Source organism: Podarcis bocagei (assembly GCF_964188305.1).
Source record: "Podarcis bocagei genome assembly, chromosome: 4".
NCBI classification, from domain to species: domain Eukaryota; kingdom Metazoa; phylum Chordata; class Lepidosauria; order Squamata; family Lacertidae; genus Podarcis; species Podarcis bocagei.
In genome coordinates this window covers 80514509-80527780 of record NC_138128.1, presented here as the reverse complement: position 1 = coordinate 80527780, position 13272 = coordinate 80514509, and the positions used below count along the sequence as shown (strand labels likewise).

At 48.1% G+C, this 13272-nt stretch overlaps 1 protein-coding gene across 1 annotated transcript in view; it reads left to right on the top strand.

The window, feature by feature from the left end:
• Positions 1–13117, top strand: part of MMRN2 (multimerin 2) — a 32011-nt gene extending 18894 nt beyond the window's left edge. Inside the window, exons 3-7 of the mRNA XM_081192054.1 lie at positions 3594–3700; positions 5368–5442; positions 6136–6288; positions 7990–9864; positions 12040–13117. Coding sequence (XP_081048180.1) covers positions 3594–3700; positions 5368–5442; positions 6136–6288; positions 7990–9864; positions 12040–12419 — 2590 coding nt within the window. The 3' untranslated portion in view covers positions 12420–13117. The remainder of the gene's footprint in view (positions 1–3593; positions 3701–5367; positions 5443–6135; positions 6289–7989; positions 9865–12039) is intronic.
• The last annotated feature ends 155 nt before the right edge of the window (positions 13118–13272 follow it).

The following is a 13272-nucleotide window of genomic DNA, read 5'->3' as shown; positions in this document are numbered from 1 at the left end:
CGCATGCGAATGAGGTTGTACGCCCCCCGCAGGTCCAACTTGGTGAACACTTTTCCCTTCCGCACCTTCGCCAGGAGGTCGTCGATTCGGGGCATGGGGAAATCTGACGGCTTGGTCACACTGTTCAAAATCCTGTAATCCACCACGAGTCTTTTTTGGGGCGTGTCTCGCTTCTTAACAAAGAATACAGGACTGCCCCCCGCTGCCTTGGACTCTCGGATGAAACCGCGCTCCAAATTATGATCGATGAAGTCTTTGAGGTCCTGCAGCTCGTCCTCCGACATGGAATACAGCTTCCCTTTAGGCAGCGCCGCCCCCGGCAGCAGGTCAATTTTGCAGTCATATGGTCTGTGAGGGGGTAGCCTGTCCGCCTCCTTCTCGCAGAAAACTTCCAAAAATTCTGCGTACTTGTGGGGAATCGCTTGCAGCGTGCCTAGCAGCAGCTGTGACTCCTCTTCCTCTCCTTCCTGCCTGGGCACGATGCAGTGTTCAGCACAAAAGGAAGAGCCGAAGACCAGCTGCCTCTGGTACCAAGCCATCGTTGGGCTGTGCTTGTCCAGCCAACTCATGCCCAATACAATGGGCGTGTCAGATAGTTGAGTGACGTTGAAGCTGATGATTTCCCTGTGATTCCCAAGTCGCATCACCATTGGTGGCGTCTGCTTCACCACTTGCCCCCCGAGCAGCTCCCTGCCATCCACAGTGACAACCTGCAGGGGCAGTGTGGCCGGCAGCAACTGCACAGCGTGCCTGTCGACAAAGTTCTGCCCTATAAAGTCTGCATTGCTGCCTGAGTCGATGGCGATTGGCACGTCCATGGTGATTCCATTGGGCAGCTGGAGAGATGCTGTGAGCCTCACTACTGGTTTGGGCGGGAGGGGGTTCACTGGCTGTAAAATCTCTGGGGACTGCGTCAATAACACGTCTGGCTGGGCCCCAGTGCCTCTTCCTCCAGCCAGACATCGTCGTTTCCCTGCTGTGTTCCTCCTTGCTGCGTTGCTGCAGTCACCATTGCTGAGGCTGCAGTGAGCTTGTGGGGCCTCTGGGGACACTCTTTCGCCATATGCCCTGGCTGCTCACAGACGTAACCCTTCCTGTTCCCTCTAGGAGGCTTCGCTTTCACTGTTGTCGGTGCTAGGGCTCTGGTTGCTGACTGAGCCCTTGCACCTCCAACCTCCATAGGTTCGGCTCCTCCTCCTGGCGGAGGCGTGGATTGCGCCCGCGCTGCTTCTCTGGGAAGGAAGGAGGGGCCCCCGGCTGGTTCGCGCCCTCCACGCCCTTCGTCCTTGCTCCACGGACGTCCTTCCAGCCTCACCCCCACTGCCAGTGCCCGCTGAACGACCTCCTGGGTGGTTCGGGGTCTCTCCCCCCTGGCTATCTCATCTTTAATCGAGTTGTGCAGCCCCTCCCAAAAGAGGTCTCTTACAGGAGCCGAATCTCTGTCCCATTCCAGGGCGCTGACCAAGGCGAAAAAGCGGGCATGATACTGTCTGACGCTGGCCCTTCCTTGTCTCAGCCCATGCACCTCCTTCCGTGCAAGATCCACGTCAATACTTGATAAAAAACACCCATCCATCGCTTTAATAAAGGCATCCGCATTCTGGAGCGCCGGATCCTTATCTCTCCATAAATTGCGCAACCATGCTTTCGCATCCCCATGCAGATGGGACATGATGAACCCCACTCTCTCTTGTTCATCTCTAAAGTCTTTATGCAGCAGTTGCAGTGCGCACAGTACGTCTGCTCTAAAGTTGGGATACTGTTGCAGGTTCCCATCGAAGTGAGAGAGCAGCCCGCCTGTCCGTCTTGCCAACCCAATTCCCTCCTGCCGGGGTGTCTGCTTTGCCAGCACGTCTAACCTGACCTGGAGATCCCTGCAGGCGGCAGCTGCCTCCTCCTCTCTCTTCCTGGATGCTAGAACCTCGGCGTTCAGTTGTGCCACTGCTTTTCTGAGGTCCTCTATCTGCTGCTCAGCCGTCATGTCGTCTGCCGTTCGTGAGCTCGCTAGTAGGCACCTGTTTCTCTCCCCTCCTCGAGGCTGTAGATGCCCACAATGGAGAGACGGAGCTTACTGTCAGAGCTGCTTGAAGATCCTAGCTCACAGAGGATCACGCTAGCCAGCAGTCATTAAGTAAAAGTCTTTATTGAATTACAGTTTCCATTCTCACGCTGCTGTCCGCAACTCTACGTCTAGTAGCTAGATCGGCGAAGCTCCGTCTGAATCTCCGCCCCGTGCGCACCAACTTAATATCCTAGCCTTGCTCCACCTTTTCCGCCTGACTGTCCTCCTCTGGGTCCCTCTACCCCCCGGGGCTTCTTCCTTCCGGGATTCTTCTGACGCTGACCCGGACCCTCCTGCCTCCTTGCGCCGGGCTTTAGGACCTGGTTCCCTTTCGGGGCTGCTTACTGCGCCGCCTTCCTCTGCATTTGAACTTGGCGCGCGCGCCCAACCTTCCACTTTCCTCTTAACCGTTTCTTCGCTCCCCGATGGAGGTGTGGCCACTCCTGACTCATGCCCTCCCTCCTGTGGTGAGCTGCCAGCGCTTCCCCCCTGGCTCCCTTCCTCTTCCCTGCTTCCTGGCGGTGACGCTGGTCCCGATTTCCAGCTGCTCCCCCCTGAGTCTCCTCTGGCTCTATCTTCCTGGGGTGCCCCCCTAGACTCCCCCCTTGCCCTGGCCACTGGTGCTCCTTTCTGTGAATCCTCTGATTCACTGGAAAGACTGGGAGATCTCGGGTAGTCGTCATCACTCATCCTTTCCTCTGCCTCCTCCCCTTCGCTCTCTGTTTCCTCCCTTGCCCGTGCCTCTGCTCCTAAACCCCTGACAGCTATGCTTTGCTGCATGCCAGCTCCCACGAGGATGAGGCATTTTCTACCAGGTTTCTCATGGACGTTCCCCCCCACCACCACCACCATAGGCTAGGTTGGTGTTATGGACTGGTTGGATGCAGAGGAATGGCGGGAGGAACCAGCTAGGGAACTACCAAAGGAAGGATCAGAGCCTGAGGATGAGTTGAGGGACAATGAGGAGGGGTCAGAGGGAGAAGAGAAGACTGGGAAGAGGTGTCGGAAGCTGGAGGAGCAACAGGGCTTAGTGAGCTGGGAAGAGACTGTGGCAGAGAGAAGTTGAGAATCGCAGGTAGAAGCTGACGCAGGGGAGGTGGAGGAGGGGAGACCAAGAGGCAGTGATGAGTCATGGGTGTCTCCCCCTCCTGCTGTGACAAGCTCCCTTCCTCCCACCTCCCAGAACCAGAAGAGGGCTGAAATGGGCAGAGCAGCAACAGACTGCATGCAGGCACTTAGATGGCTATGGGGAGGCAGTGTGTTTCAGTCTCAGCAACTGTTTACATGGAAGAAGACTGACAGGGACTGAATTGCAGTGCTCATTAGGCCTGACGCTCAGTTAAGTCAGTAGTGATTGTGTTTTTGCTAATAAAGCGTTAAATTCTGAATTGCGGGTGATTTACCAACTGGTACGCTCTGTGACAGTTGGCATATTTCTCTATTATAAAGCCAGGGTATCAGTATACCCAATTTCATCATCTGAAATTTTGTTTGCCTGCTATCTCTCAAGTGTTTGCTTTCCTACCTCTAGGTACAGAGCGGCTTTGAAGCCACTTTACCAGGTTAAACAAAAAGTCAAGAACATTTTGCATTGGAAGTGCTGCCCGGGCTACTTTGGCAAGAACTGTGAACATCACGGTAAGCAAAGCCCTAAGGTGAATAAATGTTTAGGCTGGACACAGCTGTAGGGATATCCCATAAAATATACCGGGGCACTTTATAGGATGCATCTAGTTTGTGCTGGGCATGCGCTAGGCTTGTTCAGTCGACCTGGGATGCGGGTGGCGCTGTGGTCTAAACCGCTGAGCCTCTTGGGCCTGCCAATCAGAAGGTCGGCGGTTCAAATCCCTGCAACAGGGTGAGCTCCCATTGCTCTGCCCCAGCTCCTGCCAACCTAGCAATTCAAAAGCACACTAGTCCATGTAGACAATTAGGTACCACTGTGGCGGGAAGGTAAATGGCCTTTCCATGTGCTCTGGCTTCCATCACGGTGTTCCATTGCGCCAGAAGCGGTTTAGTCATGCTGGCCACATGACCCGGAAAGTTGTCTGTGGACAAACGCTGCTCCCTCGGGCTGAAAGCGAAATGAGTGCCACAACCCCATAGTCACCTTTGACTGGATTTAGGTAAAGGATCCCTGGATGGTTTTTACCTTTTTTATCCCAAGGCCCCTTGGGTCACCCCCTTTGCAATGTGTCACTGCAGTGCAGTCTGCTCCTTGCTACACTGCAAAGGTAACAGCAGTGAGTCTTGTTCAGATGGGAGAAGGAAAGGGATGGGCATAGAATCAAAAAAATTGGAAGGTACCACAAGGGTTATCTAGTCCAGCCCCCTGCAATGCAGGAATCTCAACTAGATCATCCATGACAGGTGGCCAGCCAGCCTCTGCTTAAAGACCTCCAAAGGAGGAGAGTCTACTACTTCCCAAAGGAGTCTGTTCCACTGTCAAACAGCTCTTACCACCAGAATGTTCTTCCTAATGTTTAGTCACAATCTCCTTTCTTGTAACTCAATGCCATTGGTTCGAGTCCTATCCTCCAGGGCAGGAGAAAGCAAGCTTGCTCCATGTTCCATGTGGCAGCCCTTTAGATATTTGAAGATGGCTATCATATCTCATCTCAGACTCCTTTTTACCAGGCTAGAATTGCCCATTTTGGTTTTTCCCATTTCCCATTTCTCAAATTCAGTTTTGTTGGTGGTGGTGGTGTTGAGAAAAATCATAAAAATTGTCAGCATTTAGTGCAAATTTCTCCTAATAAACACATTTTATGCAGTGTTGACTAATATACATGTTTTCAAGCAGTTACCCCTAATATAATGTGTATTTTTATGTGATTTCCCCACAAAATATGTGCATTTTCATACACACTTTTCCTGGATACACATCTTTTTTCATTTTTGTCGTCTTCTGGTAGAGTAGGGGGATGAGATTGGAAGAGGTTGGAGAAGTTGGCAAAGTTCCTATTTTTATTTTATTGCATTGACCTTAGCCTATGTGCTTTGGTCTCATTCTGCCCTAACTGCTGAAATATGGGGATAATATTGGCCTAGCTTACAGGGCTGTCGTAAGGATTATCAGAATGATTGTCAAGTGCTCTGAATACTCATAAAGTACTATGCTGATGGTAATTATGTCTATTTATATATTAGGTGCTATAATTTTAATTCACCAGCATGTCTGGAAGCAAGAGAGTAATGTTAGGGATGCTTTATGAATCCAGACTCTACCTAAATGAAAAGAATATCTTCCTCACAGTGCTGAACTGCAAAAAGAGAATCACTGACTTGGCAAATTTAATTTGCAGATCCTAATTTTCTTCCGGTGTCCACCAATCAGCCGGAAAGCTGGGAGGAAGAACAAGAAGAATTCTCCAGCCAGAGTACGTTTTAATTCAATATATTGTTTCACCATTAGAATAATGCATCCCTTAAACCATTTATCCGTCTGCATGACATTTCTTCATAGGATAGAATATTTTTGCAATGTATGGTGTTGGTCTATTCAAGCAAAGCATAGCTGCCTGAATATTAAGCATAGGGTTGCAGCCTAACAGAGCTTTGCAAATGGATGAGAAACTAATGGCCCAAATCTCTCTTAAGTTGCAGTCATACATCTTGTTAACGTTAGGTTCAGGTTACGTTCTTTCAGGATACGTACCGCGGTGACCCGGAAGTAACAGAACGGGTTGCTTCCGGGTTTCGCCGCTCGCGCATGCGCAGTCGCTCAAAATGACATCACATGCATGCGCAGAAGCGGCAAATCGCACACATGCACGCACAGAAGCGGGTTACATTCTGCTGAGGTTGCAAACGTGGCTCCGGAACGGATCCCGTTCGCAACCAGAGGTACCACTGTACTTGAACAATGGGTATTGTAATGGTTCTCCATGACATTTCTCCTGGGTCTATAGGGCTGGGGGTGGAGTGGGGGGCAGAGTGGAGCAGGCAGCTGTTAGCTGTGTGAAAGTGTTCTGCAGTGTTTTCTAATGCTTTCCTCCAAGTAATGCTACGTTTCAGGCTGAGGTATGTTGTAAATGGTTTCATTTGTTCCTGCCCTTTGTTGTCGGGATCAGGAGATATCGCAGAAGCCCAAGAAAGTCACGAAGCCCTGCTGGAAGATCTGCAGAACGATATTCACCAGGCCACGAGCAACTTGGGAGTCTTACAGAAGGTGCTTCATTATAACGGCAGCAGCACAAGGCGAGCAGCGAGCCACAACCAATCAGGTGAGAGCACAGCCACAAAAGGGTGGGCAGAGTTGGGTGCACAAGTCATTGACGGGCAGGACTCTTGACAAACTGGAGGGTTACTAAATGAGGGCACGTTGGAGATCTGGAAGCCAAGCCCTATGCAGAATGGTTGTGCGTTTAGCTTGGAGAAGTTTAAGAGGAGGAATTTGTATTTGCAAGTTTTGACATACCCCTTGCACTCATAGTCCTGGCTCCAGCCCAGAACCAGATAACGGGTGTGTTTACTTGTACGTAAAGAAGGATACTTTAAGTAGAGCAGCCTAAATGTACGGACTCAGCAGCTGGAAAAAGAGCAGGATATAGTCAAGATGTTCTTGCAAGGCAAAGGAGCTGCAACAATAAATCCGGTCTGAGAGCAAGTGCCAAGGTTCAGGAGTCTGAGAATAGCAGCAAGGGTTCAAAGACTGCACGAGAGCTATGAAGTCGTTTCAGCAAGTTTTGCACCTTGCCACGTAGTCTCTTCCTCCCCTTCTGAATCCTTGTCCTCAAGTGCCTTCAACTCCTGGTCTGAATCGAGGATGCTCAGAGGGAACCATGACACAAAATTACTGGCCGTAAAAATCTGCTTCAAAATCTCCTTCCCCAGCTCAGTCATCAAGCTCACTGTCTGAGTTTGGATTAGCCCGTTTTTCATGGGTCAGTGTGATGATAAAATGGGTGTGTGGATGTGTTGAGCACTTAAGTCACTCTGAGCTCACTGAAGGAAGGGTGGCAATTACCGTATTTTTCGCTCTATAAGACGCACATTTTCCCCTCCAAAAATTAAGGGGAAATGTGTGTGTGTCTTATGGAGCGAATGCAGGCTCCTTGGCTTCAGTGATAGCAACGCGAAGCCTCCGAAGTGCAGTGGGAGTGCTCCCGCCGTGCTCCGGAGGCTTTGAGTTGCTTTCGCTGAAGCCTGGAGAGCGAGAGGGGTCGGTGCGCACCAACCCCTCTTGCTCTCCAGGCTTCAAGGATAGCCGCCTGAAGCCTCCAGAGTGCAGCAGGAGCCCCCGCTGCGCTCCAGAGGCTTCGGGTTCCTTTCGCTGAAGGGTAGGTGCCCCTTCAGCTAAGGCGCAGTGCCCCTTCAACTAAGCGAGAGGAGAAATGGAAGGGGCTCCGTTTCTCCTGCCGCTTCGCTGAAGGGGCGCTGTGCAGAGAGGGGGAGAATTTTTTTTTCTTGTGCTCCCCCTCTAAAACAAAGGTGCGTCCTATGGTCGGATGCGTCCTATAGAGCGAAAAATAGTGTGATTGTATTACATAATAATTCATGTGCTGCTTGCCCTGCCCTAAGTATATTTGCTGGGGGAGTGCTTGAGCTGGCCTGAGTGTTCAGGATTGGGTGAGCTATGATTCCGTCATTGGCATCTAATGATTATTATTAACTGTATTTATGAGTCACACCAATCTGGTGTGGTTCATGTAGGGAGAGGTGGCCCTTGAGCTATGGGGGTTCCTGAGTGGCATACGGTTTTATAGGTCCAAACCAGCACTTTTGAGTTGGCTTGGGCTAATTGGTACCCAATGCAGTTGTGCCACAATAAAGTGTTATCTTCTTGCACTGTCTTGCTCCAGCCAGCAGTGCGGCCATTGAATTCTGCACCAGCTGCAGTTTCCGAATTGACGTCAAAGGCAGCCACACAATTCTAAAGGAATAACTGCCCATGTTACCTTATATTGTTTTTATTTGTATTTCAGAAGTACAGGAGCAATTCCTCCAGCAAACACTCTTTCCCCATGTGCAGAGTTTCTTGAAGGGGCATTTCGACCCAGTCTGGGCAAGCTTCAATAAAAGTCTACAGGATCTTTCTGCTGCCGTGAAAAATCTCTCAAAGAACGTCGAGGCCAATCGGAAAAGTATAGAGAGGTTCCAAGAAAGCACCGTACCCAAGAAAGATTTTCAGGAGTTGGGAACGAAGTTTGAATCCAAGGTTCAAGCCAACATTTTGAGAGTGGACCATGTGAAGAGAGAAATAGAGAGTAATTTGCACTCGCAGCAGGCAGCCTTACACTACAATCTCACCATGATCAAAGCAGACACTGATCTGAAGCTCAAGAGACACCAAAAGACACAACACTTCTATTTGTCAGCCTTAAACAGCAGCCTGACAGACATGAGACAGCAGCAGAACAAGCTTGAAGATGAGCTCAAGACTCTGAATAGAAATTTAGAAGTATACCCAATACAATTTGGCAGCCAAAATGAAGCATTTATTGAGAGGGACATTCAGATCCTCAATGAGACCCTGGCAGCACATGCACAGCAGCTGACCAAAATTTTTGATGAGTCTGATGAGGACTACACAGAACTAACCGATTCCATTGCGAACTTGAAAGCCACCTTGAAGCACGACCTGGAGGAGTTCAGGGTTGATTTAATAGAGAAGAGTCTTATAATAGAGGAATACAGGGATGATCTGGAAAGGAAGATTCTTGCTCTCAACAACACTCTGTCCAATATTGAAGACAGCCACTGGGATCTAGAGAGGTCTCTGAAAGCATGTCATTGCGAAACACCATCTTCATATGTTGTTACAGAAGATCTAGTGAACATCACTCAGGTCAACAGAGAAGAAATAAAGCAACTTGAGGCACGGTTAAAGGATCTTAATGCAGCTTTCCCTATTATACATCAGGTTCTAGAAAGCCAACAGAAGCAGAGTCAAAAGCTGGAAGGTGGCATGTCCCTCCTCAATTCTCATGCAGAAAAGCTGTCTGACAATATTGGCATCCTAGAAAAAAATGATGAGAAGATGCACGGGCATATCAAATATCTCAACAGCTCTTTTAACTCTTTGTTGTTTGATGCAATGAGACATGAGCTAGCACTAAAGGCCTTGCTTGGAGAAGAAAACATGGAGATCTTGTTGGAAGAGGACTCAAGTCCTATAGAATTATCCATAGAGCAGCTTCAAAAGACTATCAGGCTAATCTCTGACGAACTCAAGGAGCAAAATTTTACACTGGAATATCTTATGAAGACAATTCACTCTTTGGAGATGATGGACCATGGAGACAACCCCAATGTCCATATATCTCTTAAGCATCCTATGTTGGAAAGGAAAACAGAGGACACAGTGCAGGAGGTTACCACCCAACGCAGTGGAGTGGAACACATGGAGCCAAACCATGAAGCTGCCATTGAGGATGCTCTGGATAACCCCGCATATCACGATATCATGACTTTGAAGAAAGAGATTGGGCACCTCAGCAGGGAGATGCATAAATATAAGATGCAGAGAGATGGTGCCAATTTCTGCTGTAATTACACCATAGCCAGCCTAGTGGAACCACTCAGTGGCTCAGTGGAGAATTTGAGGGAAGACCTTGCGTCAGCCCAGCAAATCCTTGAAGAGCACCTGCAGATCTTTCAAAAGCTGTTTGGAAGCAACAAGGAATTAGCCGCTGCAAATGTAAGCTTGGATGTCACAAAGATTCAGTCGCTGGTGGGCAGGAGGATGAGGAAGCAGCTTCAAGAGGAGCAAAAAATGAGAGACAAGAAAGAAGCCAGCAGTCGTAGGGAAGGTACCTTAAACGGAAGAAACAAGATACATGCAGAGATCCTGGAGACAGGTATGTTTCTTCCATCAACTCCCTATAATAACCTCATCATGCTTTACCCACCTGAGGCCCTCTAGATGTTTTGGACATCAGGCCCAGCCAGCTTGGGGAAGTTTATTATATTTCAAATATTTCTTAACTACCCTCCATCAATATGTTCCAGGGTGATGCAAAAGAAAAGTGTAAATATTTCATTGACAGTGGTACCTAGGTTGTCAAACGGCTTGGCTCCCAAACAAATGGACTCCCAAACGCCGCAAACCCAGAAGGAAGTGTTCTGGTTTGCAAACATTTTTTGGAAGCCGAACTTCCAATTGAGTGCAGGAAGCTCCTGCAGCCAATCGGAAGCCGCATCTTGGTTTTTGAATGGTTCTGGGAGTCAGACTCCCAGAATGGATTAAGTTCAGCAACCAAGGTCCCACTGTACTTATAAAAGTATTTATATACTGCCCTCTCACAAAACATCAGGGTGGTACACAAAGGAAGTCTCCCAAGAGATGCCTGCCGAATCTCTGCTGGAAGGGTGTTCTACAGCATGGGAAAGCCAGGTTAGAAAAGAACTAGTTCACATCCATGAACAGCTGCTGTCAGTCAGACTAGGCAGTTGTGGGCTTGGCCATGGGCAGGGAGCCCTGGGACCCTCCATGTGTTGCTGGACTCCAGCTCCCATCAGCCCCAGCCAGTGTGGCCAATGGTCAGGAATGATGAGAGTTGGAGTCTAGCAACATACAATGGGCCAAAGATTCCCCCATCCCTGGCAGACAAATAACCTGACCTAGCATAAGGCAACTTCTTAAATTTCAATTGCATTAAATCATATGATATTGTTGTTCATTATGATGATAATACCCCACCCATCTGGCTGAGTTGCCCCAGCCACTTTGGGCAGCTTCATGTCCACAGGAACTTCTAGATCTATTTCGTATTTCCTCTCGGCAAACTCCACTCATATTCTGAACTATTGATCAGGAAGCTTCTGGACTCCATCAAGCCAGTCCTGTCAATAAGTACAGAAGAGAACGTTTAGTCCACTACACTCTGAATTTTGACGGAACACGTCCTAACAAAGGCACAAGAGCCATTATGATGCCAGCACTTTCTGAAGCTTAGCATCAAATGAGCGTCTTCAATTTAAACCAGAGTTTGCTTGGAGCGTGGAAAGTAGGTAATCAATTGCACAGAAAGAAAATAAGTATTTAAAAGTTGTTGAAATTCCCTCTTCTATAGGAGTGCCACTTTTGCTTACAGGGGTGGGTTTGCATGGAACAAAAGGGCACATAAGATACTGTAAGTTTCACAAATGGGGGCAAAGATAATACTGGGTATTTTAAAGTCTTATCCTATCCAAACGAACCTTAGTTTCCACTTGAATTGTTTGGAACTACTGTATTTCCTGAAAGGGCGGCATGGGTGCCGTGAGATGGCCAATTATGTAAAACGGTGAAAAAAATAACTCGGGGAGTTTGTGCTAAAGAGGCATAGAACTCAACAGTGGTTTCTTGAATTAGTTTGCTCATTGAATTACAGTGTAGCTCCATCTCCTGGCAGAATAGTGCTTTTGTTTTGTTTTCCCTGAGCTGTAGTCTAGAAAGGTGTGTTTCAACATTTTGACAACTGGGAAAACCCATACAAATTTCCAGAGCCAACCTGCAGATTTGGTAAGATGGTCTCGCCACCCCACTGCCCCCCCCCAACATCCCCTCCCTTCTCTTCACCTAGTGGCAGCTATAACAAATGTACACTAAGAGGCCCCCCCCCCAACCATTATCCTGTCATAGTTGCCAACAGTGTGCCATGGAATATTTCCCGTTACGGAAGCCCTTAGGGCAACTACCGCTCCCATAAGCCCAAAAACCTAGTCAGAGGGAAAGAAAAATACCTCCACTCTTGCCTCCCCAAACATTCCCCTCTTGCCTCATCCGAGTACCTGGCAAAAGGGGGGATGTGGGGCAGGGGTGGCTTTGTAATGTGAGGAGGCGGAAGTGGCAAATCCAGGAATTCTCCAGCTGTACTCAATATCCAAGCGGGGAAGAGTTTGGGGAAATGGAAGACTTACCTCATTTTTGAGATGGAAGCTCACTTCAACACCAGGCCTGGGAGACACTTGAAAGCATCTTGCCTGGTAAACTGGAAATGTTCTGGGACTTTGGATAACTGTTATGTAAACTCTCCCTCTCCCCCATCTAGGTACCTACGTGGCCTTTTATGTGAGGTATTCAGAAGCCAGAGGAGAGCTGAGCCTCAATGGAACATATCTTAATTACGGAGGGGGTTATTTCCCTGAACACGGCTACTTCAAGTCTCCTCATACTGGGGTTTACCTTGTGGCCATCAGCGTGGAGCTTGCACCAGGACCTGCCTTGGGGCAACTGGTCTTCAGCAACCGGCAAAGAATGACGCTCATCGACACCAAAAAGAGAAAGGCAAGTGGAGGCTCTCTGGCTACTTTTGCACTTGTAGAGCTCAAGAAGGGTGAGCTCATGTGGTTTGAACTGGTGCAGGGCACTGGAGCGAAGCAGAACCCAGCTGGATTAAGCATGGCTGGATTTCTGATATTCAAAACTTGAAAAATAAAAGGTCCCAAAGTCATAAATGATACTTTGCTATACACACACGGCTAACCTGTACTAGCCCAAAGACGGAGAGTTTTGCTGTGTGCACTTTTAAATGTAGTCCCAGCCCTTGATTCGCCTCAGTGCTGCTTCCTAGAAATAGTTCAGTTGTTGCTTAGCAGTGTCACAAATGAAGAAGAAATGGAGTTTGTATGTTGCAAAGGCTTTATGAAAAACGCTAGAGCAAGGATGGGTCACTTGTGGCCTTCAGCTGCTGCTGGACTCCCAACTCTTCTTGGGCCTAGCCATGATCAGTCAGGGATTATGGGAAACATCAGGAAGCCCCAGGTTTTTCGCGCTCCATCCCTTTGATATTTTATCATGCATTTGATTCTATTCTTCCTCTTGTCTTATTTATAAGAATATTGCTCATTCTTCACTGGATATAAGTTTCCAGTGGAATATCATTCATTTCAAGATTTATTTTTTTATAATAAAAAATCCTGGACAGGGCAGGCCCTCCTAAATAAAAAAAAAAGTTGCATGGTGCCATTCTCTGTCACGCTAGCGATATCAGAAATCACACAGGAGGGACTTTCAGATGAACAAAATGAGGCATTTCTATTCCTAAAGTATTATGAAATTATGGTGTCTATACTTACGAGAACTGTATCACTTTGCGTACATTCTCAATAAATACTCTTTGTTTTGTACACCTGGCTGTAGTTTTGCTTTGCACATTTTAATAGTTCAAGTGCAGGAATCATAAAACTTCCACTGGTAAGCATTTAACCCAGTTTCATGTAGATGTGCAAATACCGGACATCAAATGATTATTTCAAGGCCAAATTATTGTGAATAAAACTCC